Consider the following 17,500-nt stretch of genomic DNA (forward strand, 5'->3'; position numbering starts at 1 on the left):
TTTATAAGTAATACCAGTTGTACAAGTAGATCAGTGTGTTGACCGCTCTCTGATGTCTTCGTGTTTCTCTCCAGGAGATCGTGGAGTTGCCAGATTACAATAAAATCACCTTTAAGGAGAATCCCGCGATCCCATTGGAGGAGATCGTCCCTGACACGTCCCCTCAGGCCGTCGACCTGCTCTACAAGTTCCTGGTTTACCCGTCCAAACAGCGCTGCTCCGCCAGACAGGTAGGGAACAGGAAGTGGAGTTCCTCAGGGTTCGCCCTGAGTTCCTCTCTTCTTTTCTGTTTGAGTGCTCGTTTTGCCATATTCAACCACGTTATGATGCATCTACAGCAGGGACTCGCGTACTTATCACTCAAAGGTCCGTATCTGATTTTAATTCAAGCTTAGCGGTGCGGAACGTTTGGCGATAACTAAATAACATGGACTCACTCATAACTTTTAAGCAACAGGCATATAAGTTGAGTTCTCGGTTTTCCTGGTCAACTTGTGTACCGTTACACCACCACCGTATATTCAACGTCACTAACAATGTATTGATCAATAGAAAATGTGTTTAAAAATAGAAAACGCTTATACAGCATAAGGTATAGGGCCCTATCTAGCACCCAGCGCAAAGACCGACCCAGTTGTCAGTTTCCCGTCCAGCGCCCACGTCGTTTAAATAGCAAATGCACCTTGTCCCACCTGTGGCCCATGCTGGTCTTACAGGGTGGTGTGTTCAGGTGCATTCTGGGCGTGCTGGTCTTACAGGGAGGTGTGTTCAGGTGCATTCTGGGCGTGCTGGTCTTACAGGGAGGTGTGTTCAGGTGCATTCTGGGCGTGCTGGTCTTACAGGGAGGTGTGTTCAGGTGCATTCTGGGCATGCTGGTCTTACAGGGAGGTGTGTTCAGGTGCATTCTGGGCGTGCTGGTCTTACAGGGAGGTGTGTTCAGGTGCATTCTGGGCGTGCTGGTCTTACAGGGAGGTGTGTTCAGGTGCATTCTGGGCGTGCTGGTCTTACAGGGAGGTGTGTTCAGGTGCATTCTGGGCGTGCTGGTCTTACAGGGAGGTGTGTTCAGGTGCATTCTGGGCGTGCTGGTCTTACAGGGAGGTGTGTTCAGGTGCATTCTGGGCGTGCTGGTCTTACAGGGAGGTGTGTTCAGGTACATTCTGGGCGTGCTGGTCTTACAGGGAGGTGTGTTCAGGTGCAAGGATTCGGCTGAATATTGGGCTTTCTGACGGGGTTGGGTTTCTGCTGAACCCTACGCTGTCACTCCGCGCTACGCTGGTCGACGTGATGACGGCGCCGTTGATTACAGGAAGGTGTTTACGTAGGTGGAGCTTCAATGCAGCAGGCTGAGAGGAAGTGGAAATGGAACTGGTGAGCAGAAAAAGTGTTGTTTGGCAGTACTTTCAGTCAAAAGAAGGCCATTCAAGTCCAGCTACATGTTCAATCTGCAATGCTGATTAGTCTGGTGGTGGCGAGGACCCTAAACAATACACAACATCACCGCTGTTACAACATCTGGTATGAAACATCTGGAAGAATACGAGCTGAGCATGAAGGAATCTACAGACAGCAGCCAGAATGCAGCAACTTCAGGTACGGCAAAGGAAGGACAGTCACTGTTTACTTCATTAATGTGTTGACTGTGTTCATGGACTGAGGACGGGACGAGGACTCAGCAGAATCTCAACCAGGGGGTTCAGGATTCAGCAGAACCTCAACCAGGGGGTTCAGGATTCAGCAGAACCCCAAAATCTGGATTCAGTGCATCCCTAATATACACCATAAAATACCCACAATGCACCTGGCTGACTAACTGATTGATTGATTGACTTCTCGTCTCTTTAGGCTCTCCTCCACCCGTACTTCTTCTCCTCTCCTCTTCCTGCTCACCACTCAGAGCTCCCCATCCCTCAGAGGGGGGGGCGACCCCCGCGCCAGCGCCTGCAGGCTCCGCCCACTGACTTCTCCGTGGACCTGCCCCTGCAGAACAGCGTGGTAGACCCCTCGCTGCTGCAGGGACACGCCTCCTGCTTCTGAACGACCCACCGACCGACCAATCACCTTCCTCCCTCAGTGACTCAAACACACTTTTTTGTCTTCACTCTGTTGATGACGTTCTTCACGTGTCATTGTTCTTTCCTTCATAAAAACATGAAATGATAATAAAAGGAGATGATAATATAATATAACATGTGTGCCTCTCTGTGTGGAGTTTGGATGCTCTCCCAGCGTTACACATGCAGGTGTTTGGTTAGTTAGGTGTTGTGGACATTAAGGTGTGAATGTGAGCGTGAACGCTGTCTGTCTCTCTGTCTGTCTCTCTGTCTGTCTCTTTGTCAGTCTGTCTGTCTCTGTCTGTCTCTCTGTCACTGTCTGTCTCTCTGTCTGTCTCTCTGTCTGTCTGTCTGTCTGTCTCTTTGTCTGTCTGTCTGTCTCTGTCTGTCTCTCTGTCACTGTCTGTCTCTCTGTCTGTCTGTCTGTCTCTTTGTCTGTCTGTCTCTCTGTCTGTCTCTCTGTCTGTCTCTCTGACTGTCTGTCTGTCTCTTTGTCTGTCTGTCTCTCTCTCTGTCTGTCTGTTTGCCTGTCTCTCTCTGTCTGTCTGCCTGCCTGCCTGTCTGTCTGTCTGCCTGTCTCTCTGTCTGTCTCTCTCTGTCTGTCTGCCTGTCTCTCTGTCTGTCTCTCTGTCTGCCTGCCTGTCTGTCTTTCTGTCTGTCTGTCTGTTTCTCTGTCTGTCTGTTTCTCTGTCTCTCTGTCTGTCTCTTTGTCTCTCTTTCTACCTGTCTGTCTCTGTCTGTCTGTCTTGTTGTCAGTCTGTCTGTCTCTCTATCTCTCTGTCTGTTTGTTTCTCTGTCTCTCTGTCTGTCTGTTTGTCTCTCTCTCTGTCTGTCTCTCTGTATGTCTGTCTTTCTGTCTGTTTTTCTGTCTGTCTTTCTGTCTGTCTCTGTCTGTCTCTCTGTCTGTCTGTCTGTCTCTCTGTCTCTCTGTTTGTCTGTCTGTCTGTCTCTCTGTCTGTCTGTCTGTCTGTCTCTCTGTCTGTCTGTCTGTCTGTCTGTCTGTTCCAGACCTTTCAGTAACAGCTCCAAGATAATCATTTCCTTTAACCGTTGTTCTTCTTTCTCTGAAGTATTTTCTGTGATTTAAACGTAAACATCCGTGATTTTGAACATCAGAGTAACGTCAGACAATCTGCTATAAGAAACAACAAATGTAGAGCAGTAAAAAGTACAATGTTTTATGTATAAAGAAGCAGTAAAGTACTCAAGTAAAGTACCTCATAGTTGTATGATAGAAGAGAAAAGGCGACAAAGACGTGGTAAAGTGTGAGCAAACACATCACTGAAATCAGTCTTTTTAATCAAATAAGTAATTAAAGAAATCCAGTTAACTGAGAAACAAAGTAATGGGGGCGGCCTCTATAGCTCCCCCAGCAGAGCGTGCGTCCCAGGTGGACCGAGTCCTTGGCAGTGGCCCGGGTTCGAGTCCGACCTGCTGCCCCTTTCCCTGCGTGTCATCCCCTCTCTTCCTCTCCCCCCTTTCCTGTCTATCCACTGTCACTATCTAATGAAGGGAAAAGCCCCCAACAAATAATCTAAAAAAACAAAGTAAAGGAACTCGACCCAAACTGTGTTTCCCCTCCCACTTCCTGTTCCTCCTCCAACGGCTCGGAGCGTAACTCACACTCTTCAGAGGAGTCCTCTGTGCTTAATATCTCTCTAACTTCAACATCTGCATCAACCTGTCCTCCGCTCTGTGAGTATCTGCATCCCTTTATTATCTCTATAACTGTATTATCTCTATAACTGTATTATAGCTATAACTTTATTATTACGGTGGAGCAGTGGAGCCACAAAATGGAAAGCTAAAAGGGAGAAGGATAGCAGAGAGGATTTAATTAGGAGTAATATTCCAACCAGCTCCACTTTTTTCAAAAGTCGGCAACAATTAGTGAACAATTAGAACAACATCAGCACCCTGAGCATCAGCAGCACGACATGACAGAGAACCACAGCCCGGCTGGAGTGACATAGATAGATGGTGGAGCATCCTGATGGTGTGGATGTGTGAGGAGGGAGACAGAGCGGAGCTATAGATGGTGGAGCATCCTGATGGTGTGGATGTGTGAGGAGGGAGACAGAGCGGAGCTATAGATGGTGGAGCATCCTGATGGTGTGGATGTGTGAGGAGGGAGACAGAGCGGAGCTATAGATGGTGGAGCATCCTGATGGTGTGGATGTGTGAGGAGGGAGACAGAGTGGAGCTATAGATGGTGGAGCATCCTGATGGTGTGGATGTGTGAGGAGGGAGACAGAGTGGAGCTATAGATGGTGGAGCATCCTGATGGTGTGGATGTGTGAGGAGGGAGACAGAGTGGAGCTATAGATGGTGGAGCATCCTGATGGTGTGGATGTGTGAGGAGTGGAGCTATAGATGCTGAAGCAGAAGTTGTGCGTGGTTATGAAGAGGAAGGACCGATTGTCAGTACAAGTACAGCTTTCCCTGTAAGTCCTGACAACTCATTTTAATGATGTACCACTCTGCCCCCTTTCTCCCTGTCCTCGCCGTCTCCTAGCACCCAGCTCACTGTCCTCTCCGTCTCTTAGTACCCTGCTCACTGTCCTCTCCATCTCTTAGTACCCAGCTCACTGTCCTCGCCGTCTCCTAGCACCCAGCTCACTGTCCTCTCCGTCTCCTAGTACCCAGCTCACTGTCCTCTCCGTCTCCTAGTACCCAGCTCACTGTCCTCTCCGTCTCCTAGTACCCAGCTCACTGTCCTCTCCGTCTCCTAGTACCCAGCTCACTGTCCTTGCTGTCTCCTAGTACCCAGCTCACTGTCCTCTCCGTCTCCTAGCACCCAGCTCACTGTCCTCTCCGTCTCCTAGTACCCAGCTCCCTGTCCTCTCCGTCTCTTAGTACCCTAACGCTGCTCTGATGAAACTCAGTGCCATCTTCCTCAGTGCTTGAACTTTGAGAACTACATTTCACGCTGAGAGTGATCTGTAAAGGCCTATACGTATATATAAGTTATACTCCACCTATTTACTCGTGTCGGTTGGCTCTGTGGAAGGGATGAGTAGACTGGATGTTTTCTGTTGAGATTAGCATTGATGTTGTGCTATTGTGGGAAGCTAGTTCAAGTTTGACAGCCTGTACAGACATGACTATAGTTATTCTTAGTTATGTTATTTTGTTAAGATTCTCAATCCGTGCCTGATTAAAACATCTAAAAAATGCTATACAAGGTTCCACCTGCTCATCATATAAACACACACATTTACACTCCGATGGCGCAGCATGGGGGACAACTCGGGGTTCAGCGTCTTGCCCAAAGACACTTCAACATGGGACTGCAGGGCCAGGGATCGAACCACCAACCTTCTGATTGACAGGCAGGCAACCGCTCTACCACTGATCCACAGATGCACCAATCAGGGCCAGGGGGGTGTCTAACTGTTCAGATGCACCAATCAGGGCCAGGGGGGGTGTCTAACTGTTGAGATGCACCAATCAGGGCCAGGGGGTGGGTCTAACTGTTGAGATGCACCAATCAGGGCCAGGGGGTGGGTCTAACTGTTGAGATGCACCAATCAGGGCCAGGGGGTGGGTCTAACTGTTGAGATGCACCAATCAGGGCCAGGGGGGGTGTCTAACTGTTGAGATGCACCAATCAGGGCCAGGGGGGGTGTCTAACTGTTCAGATGCACCAATCAGGGCCAGGGGGCGGGTCTAACTGTTGAGATGCACCAATCAGGACCAGGGGGCGGGTCTAACTGTTCAGATGCACCAATCAGGGCCGGGGGGGGGTGTCTAACTGTTCAGATGCACCAATCAGGGCCAGGGGGCGGGTCTAACTGTTGAGATGCACCAATCAGGGCCAGGTGGGGTGTCTAACTGTTCAGATGCACCAATCAGGGCCAGGGGGGTGTCTAACTGCGTGTCAATCACTGCTCATGCACACGCATTCATTCTCCCTTGTGGGGGGAGGGGCTTAGGAGACCGTTTTGGGCTTCAGCAGAAAGGGGGGAGGTAAGGCTAAGTCCTGGATCTTCCCAATCCTACCTACAGCACCTTTAAATCATTTTACAGTGGAAGAAAGTTGTATTAAGTTATTATATAAGTTATTTTGGGGAAATTTGGTTGAAAGAAACCCATATTTCTGATATAAAAATATAAATAAACTATGAAGAGTTAAACGTCTTCATCATTTTAGAAACTGCAGTGAGTTCAGAAGGACATTATTGATCTAAAGCTTGTCTTTTACCTCTCTGATTTCTCTGTTATTTCTCTGTTTTATTTTTTGTTTTCTTAGTTTTTTTTAAAATCTTTGTGTCTCTTACTTTAACTAATAATTCATTTTATAATCTGTAACAGATTTTTTCTGGTAATCAAAGAAGTTGTGATTAAAGAACGCTCTTTTCTTTCCTGTCCTCTCAGACACACTGTGATGATGTCAGATTATTTGCAGCTATCTGATTGGTTCCCTGCTCCGTACCAAACATCAAAGGTCAGAATCACGTTTCATATTCCCTCTACTGACGACTGCACTGTGGACATTAAAACACAGTAGAACTCAACTTGTTTTTGGTTGTTGTTCATCTTTTTCGGGTCCTATTTTAACGATCTGAGGTCACGGCGTGAAGCGCCTGCTGCAGGTGTGTTTAGGGCGTGTCCTAATCCCCTTTTGCTAGTTTTACGGCAGTAAAAAGGGTCCGTGCGCCGGGCGCATGGTTCAAAAGGGTTGTACTTAGTGTCTTCATTAATCAGAGGTGTGTTTTGGGCGTAACATGCAATCAACCAATCAGAGATCACCTCCCATTCCCTTTAAAAGCCAGGAGCGTTTGGACCTTGGAGCATTGCTGTTATGATGGAGGATTTGCACCGTAATATTTGTATTTGTAATCTTCTGCATGTGTGTGTGCTGCTGTGCGTCCCTGTGTGTGTAACAAGCATAGTGTGCACGTGCTGTGCACGAGCCTAGGAGCATTTTACTAATGCTCTGTTAAAATAACAATGAAATGCTGCGTTATTGACTTTAGACCAGGTTTTTGTTGGTTAATGGTGCCATCACTTCCCGCTGCCTCAAGATAGCAATACTCCCAGAATGCACCTGAACACACCTCCCTGTAAGACCAGCATGCCCAGAATGCACCTGAACACACCTCCCTGTAAGACCAGCATGCCCAGAATGCACCTGAACACACCTCCCTGCACAGCGCCACTGCAATCATAAACAACACTGGCTTGGCTGTGTCATCCCCCCCCAGCTCCATACCACCCTCTCATTAAAAATCGTCACGTCCTCTTTGAAAAAATCCCAGACGGTGACGGCCAAATTACAAAACTCGAGGATTGAAAACAGCCACAAACTGATGGGTGACGTCTGCTATGTTTACAGTCTATAGCTGCATATCATGTCACTCGAAGTGCCTCCTATGACTCTTATCTGATCTTCTTAACGAATACAAATAATTCTTCTGTTCCTCACAGGTTAGCCCCGCCCCTTCACACACCTTCCTCCAATCACCAAGCATGTCCCATGATGCCGAGCGGCCGGCAGCTGCCAGTAACCAGTTCATCACCTCCTCCCACTGGTTGGACGACTCCTGTGCTTATGTCCCGCCTCCTCCTGCTGCTTCCTTATATGGTAATCCAGCAGTGACTCCGTCTCCAGCTTGCCTCTTCACCTCAACACCTGGATGGAACGGTTACTCTGGCAACCTTTACCCCTCCCCTTCCTCCTCCGGTGATTGGTTACCTGGCAGTCTGTCATTGGGGTGGAGCAGTGCGCCAGGTGAGATATCTACCTGTTCATTACCACGTTCAGCCCAAGGGGGGAAGTGAGCATCTTGAAAGCATATATCTCCTATGGGGAGGTTCATACGCTAAGAAGCTCTCACCTCCCGTTAGCATCCCGTTAGCATCCCATTGACTCCCATTCATTTTGACGTCACTTTGACAGAGAATACCTTTACATCTGAAGCGTTTAAAGACTCTGTTTATCCGTTGTTTATTTCTAAAGAAACACGACAATGTATAAAAGGCTCCATTACCTTGTAGCTCACGTTATGGCTCCGTAGCAGACGTTTTTATAACAATAGGCTAACGATTGGGTCATAACCACGAGACTTCCTGTCTCATAGTAGAGGAGTTACCGTATAGTACAGGAGAAGCTCTCAGGCAGTTTGGACTTCCATTAGCTGTTTAAGTGTAATGACTAATGTTAACTATCATTTTAGTGATCAATAATGAGCCTGTGCCTATGTTATCTCCTTACATATACCTACGCTCTCCGTCTCTGCTAGATTGGGAATGATTGAGATTTCTCTTGGCACAGCTACCAGAAGACTTCCAACTTTCAGACAGGTTGCTCACGTCACATCTACGTCTTCAAGCTCAGTTGGAGGCTGCTCAGTAACGCTCAGCCATCACCGGGAAAGAGCTTCTAATGTCCTTCACTGGTCTCCGTCGCAGTCTACGGCGTCGCTGTGTCCATTTCTTTCACTGTCTGTGGTTCAGCCCCGACAAAACGTAGCAACGCGTTTATTCAAACTGAAACGGGGGTGCGTTGAACATCCTGTTGTGTACACAAGCTCTCTGCCTTTTTATTAACCACGAGTTTACAGTAGACGGTCCTCCCCAGGAAAACGCTCCTAGAGACAGAGCTCAATGAAGTCCCTCCCCCACCGGAGCAGAGAACAGCTCTCCGCTCCCTGACTTGTATTGCTTGAAGGTTTCCTGCTCGTTGATTCCGTCAGCTACAAACAACAGAAACATGTCTAAAAGCTGCTGTATGGTGATATGAACTACCAACAATGTAGAGAACCCAGAACTGAAGTTTTTATAAGCTGTCGAGCCGAAAAACTGAGCTTTTAGACGCAAAAGTGGAAACAGACGTGAGTGGTGTGTCACAGGATATTTCATGTTTTTCTCGGTGTGTGTGTGTGTGTGTGTGTGTGTCTGTCTGTCTGTCTGTCTGTCTGTGTGTGTGTGTGTGTGTGTGTGTGTGTGTGTGTGTGTGTGTGTGTGTGTGTGTGTGTGTGTGTGTTTAGAGCAGCGTGAGTGTGTGAGCTGCGGGACGAGCAGCGCCCCCCTGTGGAGTAGAGACGCTGCGGGTCGACACCTGTGTAACACCTGCTGCCTTCAACAGAAACCCAACAACAGGCCGCTGCTGATACCGAAGAGAAGAGCTGTTAGTACACACACACACACACACACACACACACACACACACACACACAGAGAAACACACACACACACACACACACACACACACACACGTTTTTATATAATGTGTGTGTTTTCAGATTGCGACTCAGAGAAAAGGAACTCAGTGTGTGAACTGTTTGACTGAAATGACGACGCTGTGGAGGAGAAACTCTGCAGGAGAACCAGTCTGCAACGCCTGTGGGCTCTACTACAAACTACACAAGGTACTACAGCTCTACTACAAACTACACAAGGTACTACAGCTCCACTACAAACTACACAAGGTACTACAGCTCTACTACAAACTACACAAGGTACTACAGCTCCACTACACAAGGTACTACAGCTCCACTACAAACTACACAAGGTACTACAGCTCCACTACAAACTACACAAGGTACTACAGCTCCACTACAAACTACACAAGGTACTACAGCTCTACTACAAACTACACAAGGTACTACAGCTCCACTACACAAGGTACTACAGCTCCACTACAAACTACACAAGGTACTACAGCTCCACTACACAAGGTACTACAGCTCCACTACAAACTACACAAGGTACTACAGCTCCACTACAAACTACACAAGGTACTACAGCTCCACTACAAACTACACAAGGTACTACAGCTCTACTACAAACTACACAAGGTACTACAGCTCTACTACAAACTACACAAGGTACTACAGCTCTACTACAAACTACACAAGGTACTACAGCTCCACTACAAACTACACAAGGTACTACAGCTCCACTACAAACTACACAAGGTACTACTAGCTCCACTACAAACTACACAAGGTACTACAGCTCCACTACACAAGGTACTCAGCTCACTACAAACTACACAAGGTACTACAGCTCCACTACAAACTACACAAGGTACTACAGCTCCACTACAAACTACACAAGGTACTACAGCTCCACTACAAACTACACAAGGTACTACAGCTCTACTACAAACTACACAAGGTACTACAGCTCCACTACAAACTACACAAGGTACTACAGCTCCACTACAAACTACACAAGGTACTACAGCTCCACTACAAACTACACAAGGTACTACAGCTCCACTACAAACTACACAGGGTACTACGGCTCCACTACAAACTACACAAGGTACTACAGCTCACTACAAACTACACAAGGTACTACAGCTCCACTACAAACTACACAAGGTACTACAGCTCCACTACAAACTACACAAGGGTACTACAGCTCCACTACACAGGTACTACAGCTCACTACAACCACACAAGGTACTACAGCTCCACTACAAACTACACAAGGTACTACAGCTCCACTACAAACTACACAAGGTACTACAGCTCCACTACAAACTACACAAGGTACTACAGCTCCACTACAAACTACACAAGGTACTACAGCTCCACTACAGACTACTAAGGTACTACAGCTCCACTACAAACTACACTAAGGTACTACAGCTCCACTACAAACTACACAAGGTACTACAGCTCCACTACAAACTACACAAGGTGCTAGCTCCACTACAACTACACAGGTGCTACAGCTCACTACAAAGCTACACAAGGTACTACAGCTCCACTACAAACTACACAAGGTACTACAGCTCCACTACAAACTACACAAGGTACTACAGCTCCACTACAAACTACTGAGGTGCTACAGCTCTACTACAAACTACACAAGGTACTACAGCTCCACTACAAACTACACAAGGTACTACAGCTCCACTACAAACTACACAAGGTACTACAGCTCCACTACAAACTACACAAGGTACTACAGCTCCACTACAAACTACACAAGGTACTACAGCTCCACTACAAACTACACAAGGTACTACAGCTCTACTACCAAAGGCATGTGTCATATCCACTAAAGATACATTTATTTAAATAGGACAATGCCCATTAATCAACCATGATGCTGTAAATGTGCCAGTGTTAGCCAGACGGCTAATTTTCAACTGTAGTGCTAGTTACCCAGAATGCACGTCTTTATGGTGGGAGGAAACCCACGCAAACACGGGGAGAACATGCAAACTCCACACAGAAAGGCCCTGCCCGGACCGGGGGGGATCGACCTCTGCAGTGCCTTCTTGCCACCGCCTGATATTGTGGCGTCCTTATAGCAAAGCATAATATTCTGGGTTTCCACGCCATTTTTAAACATCAAATTCAAAGCCTGACGTCAACAAAGACAAAAACAGAAACTGTTTAACAGTTAAGTAACGAGTACCAAAGATGCTTAGGGGAAATGTAGTGAAGGAAAAGGAAAAGTTTCCAGAAATATAAATAATGAAGGAAAGTACGGATACGTGGCAATGCTGCTTAAGTGCAGTAACAATCTATAAAAATACTTGATCAAAAACCTTTGTCATTCCATCAGTGTAATATTTTGGGAAAATACTACGGTGGCCCTGAAGTGCAAATCACAACAGCAAAAAGAAAACACGACAGCAAATAGGAAAACAAAACGGCATTAACTTCTACCGGAAAAGGTAGGGCCTATCTAGCAGAGGACGGAGCCTCCTGATTGGACAGACGGACTGTCTGTCTTTTAACAGGAAGGAGAGGTGAAAAACACGGAAAAGCTCCTACTTTTAACAGACAGACAGTCCGTCTGTCCAATCAGGAGGCTCCGTCCTCTGCTAGATAGGCCCTACCTTTACGGTAGAAGTTAATGCTGTCGTGTTTTTCATATTTGCTGTCGTGTTTTTCTGTTTGCTGTCGTGTTTTCATATTTGCTGTCGTGTTTTCATATTTGCTGTCGTGTTTTCTGTTTGCTGTCGTGTTTTCATATTTGCTGTCGTGTTTTCATATTTGCTGTCGTGTTTTCATATTTGCTGTCGTGTTTTCATATTTGCTGTCGTGTTTTCATATTTGCTGTCGTGTTTTTCATATTTGCTGTCGTGTTTTTCATATTTGCTGTCGTGTTTTTCATATTTGCTGTCGTGTTTTTCTGTTTGCTGTCGTGTTTTTCTTATTTGCTGTCGTGTTTTTTCATATTTGCTGTCGTGTTTTTCATGTTTGCTGTCGTGTTTTTCATATTTGCTGTCGTGTTTTTCATATTTGCTGTCGTGTTTTTCATATTTGCTGTCGTGTTTTTCATATTTGCTGTCGTGTTTTTCATATTTGCTGTCGTGTTTTTCATATTTGCTGTCGTGTTTTTCTGTTTGCTGTTCTGTTTTCATATTTGCTGTCGTGTTTTTCTGTTTGCTGTCGTGTTTTCATATTTGCTGTCGTGTTTTTCATATTTGCTGTCGTGTTTTTCTGTTTGCTGTCGTGTTTTCATATTTGCTGTCGTGTTTTTCATATTTGCTGTCGTGTTTTTCTGTTTGCTGTCGTGTTTTCATATTTGCTGTCGTGTTTTCTATTTGCTGTCGTGTTTTTCATATTTGCTGTCGTGTTTTTCATGTTTGCTGTCGTGTTTTTCATATTTGCTGTCGTGTTTTTCATATTTGCTGTCGTGTTTTTCATATTTGCTGTCGTGTTTTTCTGTTTGCTGTTCTGTTTTTCTATTTGCTGTCGTGTTTTTCTGTTTGCTGTTCTGTTTTTCTATTTGCTGTTGTGATTTGCACTTCAGGGCCACCGTAAAATACAATACATATATTTATTTATTCAGGGGAGGTTCACTGAGAGGCAGCCTCTCTTTTGCAGGAACGCCCTGATCACATTCACACAGTTACACATTCACACCTGGAAGCTGCCCAGCAGAACCACAGTCTGATCTGCTGCCACTGAGCAGCTCCACTGGAGCGGTTGGAGGTTAAGGGCCTTGCTCAAGGGCACCTCAGTGGTGGTAATGAGGGAGGGACAAGCGCTGCTCTTTCACTTTCCCCACCCTGTTGGTCTGGGGATTGAACCGACGACCTCCCGGTCACAAACTCTCCTCTCTAACCTCTAGGCCTTCACTTTCATCATTAAACCACGACTGACGGAGGCTGTTGTACCACAGCTTCATTCAGAGGAGATACAGCGACAAACTGTTCCGTCTATCAGAGGAGGTCGTTTTTGGAACAGCATCCCAACAAACATTAGGGAATGTCCGACGTGCTGTACATTTAAAAAACATCTTAAAAACCTTCTTAAAAGTTCCCAGTTGTGTCATCATTGTGACTAAATGTGTTGATGTAATCTGCCTGAATGTGAGCTAATGTGTTTCTTGCTTGATATTGTGTATTGTCTCATTCTTTTGTGTTGTATTATCTTGTATGTTGTTGTCTTGCTGCCTCGGGACTACAGGTGAACATTAGCATTTATGCTATAAGCTGGCTCATTTACAGTCTGTACAGAAATGTTAGATTGTTTCTTTCCCCAATAAATAAATAAGAAAATAAGAAAAGTATTTGTACTTCGTTACATTACAACACTGCGCGTCGTCCATCTTTAGAGACAGCCCGTTTTTTTAGATGTGTACTTTGTGTGTTTCAGGTCAACCGGCCGCTGGCGATGAAGAGAGACGGAATCCAAACCAGAAACCGTAAAGTGACCAATAAGAAGAAGAGGAGCAGGAAATTCGACCAATCAGAGACTAAGCTGTCCATGCCGGTCCCCTTCTGACCTCTGCTTCCTCCTCTTCTTCTTCGTCTTTAACCCTTGTGATGTCTTCCCGTCAAACGTGAAATATTGTCCCTATCTCAACGTTTTTCGTTGCTTTTTTGTTTTTTGTTTTGGTCACTTTTTTTTCCACATTTTTATAGCTTTTTCTGATGTTTGTATGTCTTTTTCTAGGACATTTTGTAGCTTTTGCTGGCGTTTTTGACGCTTTTTTACAACATTTTTGACTCTTTTCCCAAAGTTTTAGGCACTTATTTCGACGTTTTCATATGTCTGATGTAAAAAAACCTTAAAATTGGGTCAAATATGACCCGCTGACAACATGAGGGTTAGTAACATTATAAATATATGTTCTTGTGAACTGATTTTTTGACTTAAATAAAGTGTTTGACTGTTTGAATCAGTGACTTCTTTTATGCTGACAGTTTGTATCCATCAGTCTGAATCTCCTGTCAACACACTCAATCAAACAATCAATCCATCTTTGGACGCCCGGGTAGCTCACCTGGTACAGTGTGCGCCCATATACGAGGCTCAGTCCTTGATGCAGCGGCCACAGGTTGGGTTCTCACCTGCGTCACTTTGCTGCATGTCATCCCCCCCCCTCTCTCTCTCTTTGTCCAAGTGTTCAAAAAGCAAACTGCATTTGCTGAAAAGTATCCGTCTGATGAGAGAACGAAAACAATCTCAAAACTGCTGCAAAGATGCAGAGCAGAGCAAATGTCCTAACTCCAAAACTACTGCTGCCAGTTTTTACATGTGATATATGACCTGTCTATGCAAAGACGGTCAAAGACAGGGCTCTAAAAAAGGTTGTCCTTCCAGGCTTCTTGATGGGAGGTTATTACGTCATACATCTTTTCTACCAATACCAGTGATAAAGCTGTCATCTGTATCATTGACAGGAGGCAGCCTTTAGGGGCTGCTGCCTTCGGGGGCCGCAGCCTTTAGGGGTCGCAGCCTTTAGGGGCTGCTGCCTTCGGGGGCCGCAGCCTTTAGGGGCCGCAGCCTTTAGGGGCTGCTGCCTTCGGGGGCTGCTGCCTTCGGGGGCCGCAGCCTTTAGGGGCTGCTGCCTTCGGGGGCCGCAGCCTTTAGGGGCTGCTGCCTTCGGGGGCCGCAGCCTTTAGGGGTGCAGCCTTCAGGGGCCGCAGCCTTTAGGGGCCGCAGCCTTTAGGGGCTGCTGCCTTCGGGGGGCCGCAGCCTTTAGGGGCCGCAGAGCCTTTAGGGGCTGCTGCCTTCGGGGGGCCGCAGCCTTTAGGGGCCGCTGCCTTCGGGGGCCAGCCTTTAGGGGCACGCCTTTCGGGGGCCGCAGCCTTTAGGGGTCGCAGCCTTTAGGGGCCGCTGCCTTCGGGGGCCGCAGCCTTTAGGGGTCGCAGCCTTTAGGGGCTGCTGCCTTTAGGGGGCCGCAGCCTTTAGGGGCCGCTGCCTTCGGGGGCCGCAGCCTTTAGGGGCCGCAGCCTTTAGGGGCTGCATCCTTCGGGGGCCGCAGCCTTCAGGGGCCGCAGCCTTTAGGGGCTGCTGCCTTCGGGGGCCGCTGCCTTCAGGGGCTGCTGCCTTCGGGGGCCGCAGCCTTTAGGGGTCGCAGCCTTTAGGGGTCGCTGCCTTTAGGGGCTGCTGCCTTTAGGGGCTGCTGCCTTTAGGGGCTGCTGCCTTTAGGGGCTGCTGCCTTTAGGGGTGCAGCCTTTAGGGGCCGCAGCCTTTAGGGGTCGCAGCCTTTAGGGGCCGCAGCCTTTGGGGGCCGCAGCCTTTAGGGGTCGCAGCCTTTAGGGGCTGCTGCCTTTAGGGGGCCGCTGCCTTTAGGGGCCGCTGCCTTCGGGGGCCACAGCCTTTAGGGGTCGCAGCCTTTAGGGGTCGCAGCCTTTAGGGGTCGCAGCCTTTGGGGGCCGCAGCCTTTAGGGGCTGCTGCCTTCGGGGGCCACAGCCTTTAGGGGTCGCAGCCTTTAGGGGTCGCAGCCTTTAGGGGCCGCAGCCTTTCAGGGGGCCGCAGCCTTTAGGGGGCCGCAGCCTTTAGGGGGCGCTGCCTTCAGGGGCTGCTGCCTTTAGGGGGCCGCAGCCTTTAGGGGCCGCTGCCTTCGGGGGCCGCAGCCTTTAGGGGTCGCAGCCTTTAGGGGGCCGCAGCCTTTAGGGGGCCGCAGCCTTTAGGGGGCTGCTAGCCTTTCAGGGGGCCGCAGCCTTTAGGGGGCTGCTGCCTTCAGGGGGACGCAGCCTTTAGGGGGCTGCTGCCTTCAGGGGCCGCAGCCTTTAGGGGTCGCAGCCTTTAGGGGCCGCTGCCTTTCGGGGCCGCAGCCTTTAGGGGCCGCAGCCTTTAGGGGTCGCAGCCTTTGGGGGCCGCAGCCTTTAGGGGTCGCAGCCTTTAGGGGGCCGCTGCCTTTAGGGGGCCGCAGCCTTTAGGGGGTCGCAGCCCTAGGGGGCGCAGCCTTTAGGGGTCGCAGCCTTTAGGGGCCGCAGCCTTTAGGGGTCGCAGCCTTCAGGGGCCGCAGCCTTTAGGGGCTGCTGCCTTCGGGGGCCACAGCCTTTAGGGGCCGCAGCCTTTAGGGGCCGCTGCCTTTCAGGGGGCCGCAGCCTTTAGGGGGCTGCAGCCTTAGGGCCGCAGCCTTTAGGGGCGCAGCCTTTAGGGGGCCGCAGCCTTTGGGGGCCGCTGCCTTTAGGGGGCCGCAGCCTTCGGGGCCGCAGCCTATGGGGGCCGCTGCCTTTAGGGGTCGCAGCCTTTAGGGGGCCGCTAGCCTTCGGGGGCCGCAGCCTTTAGGGGTCGCAGCCCTCGGGGCCGCAGCCTTTAGGGGGTCGCAGCCTTCGGGGGCCGCAGCCTTGGGCCGCAGCCTTTGGGGTCGCAGCCTTTAGGGGTCGCAGCCTTTAGGGGGCCGCAGCCTTTGGGGTCAGCCTGGGGGTCGTGAGCCTTGAGGGTCAAAGCCTTCAGGGGTCAAAGCCTTCAGGGTCAAATCCTGCGATGCTACGGCCTGGGGTGGCACCCGCCCCCCCCGAAATATGATTGCCCCCCCCCCCCCCCCCCCAATCCATTGGATGAGAGTACTGTCACTTTGCTGTCTGTCCTGCCGATCGCTGCCTTTCCATTTAATTCCAAATATACTTTAAACTCACATTGTACGGCAACTGTGTACTTTGTTGAAATGTTGAGGCCGGTTTAGAAGTAGAAACACAGTGAACTCGCTGCAGAGCACTTGTTGCTGTAAGAAACAAAGTGTGTATTGAACTTTATTTCTGTTCTCTTTCCTTTTGTCTGAAAACTGTGTACAGCAAGGTTTTCTTTCTTGAAGTTGAGGCAAGTTGATTGTAAGTGTACACTCTCAGAAATAAGGTACGGTTGAGGTACAACTGCTGGTGATGTACCCCCAAAGGGTCATAGTTGATCCATAAGGTACACATTTGTACTTTTTCTAGATTGAAAGGGTACAAACGTGAGAAAGGGTCCATGTCTGTACCATTTTTCGAACATATAGGGGACAAAGTGCTTGTCACTGCGGCAGTACCCTCTAAAGGGCGAATGCGTACCATTTCCAAGGTCCATTATTTGCTCCCAAAGGGTACAACCTGTAAGAGAACAAGTCTGCACCCTTGTAAAGGGGTACAATTGGTGTACCTTCGAGGGTACTGCCCCAGTGACGAGCTGTTGGACCCCTTAAGGTACACATTTTGCACATTATTTCTGATTTCTGTGTATTGTACTTTATTTTTATACGCTTCTGGGAAAAACAAGTCTTCCCAGCCCTCGTCACGTGACCAGTTAATGT

At 48.5% G+C, this 17,500-nt stretch overlaps 1 protein-coding gene across 1 annotated transcript in view; it reads left to right on the plus strand.

The window, feature by feature from the left end:
• cdk20 (cyclin dependent kinase 20) overlaps positions 1-2,175 on the plus strand; it is a 15,651-nt gene extending 13,476 nt beyond the window's left edge. The window contains exons 8-9 of the mRNA XM_078254110.1: positions 75-230; positions 1,843-2,175. Of these exons, the coding sequence (XP_078110236.1) occupies positions 75-230; positions 1,843-2,034 (348 nt within the window). The 3' untranslated portion in view covers positions 2,035-2,175. The remainder of the gene's footprint in view (positions 1-74; positions 231-1,842) is intronic.
• Positions 2,176-17,500: the final 15,325 nt, after the last annotated feature.

This window comes from Sander vitreus, chromosome 7 (genome assembly GCF_031162955.1).
Source record: "Sander vitreus isolate 19-12246 chromosome 7, sanVit1, whole genome shotgun sequence".
Lineage (NCBI taxonomy): Eukaryota > Metazoa > Chordata > Actinopteri > Perciformes > Percidae > Sander > Sander vitreus.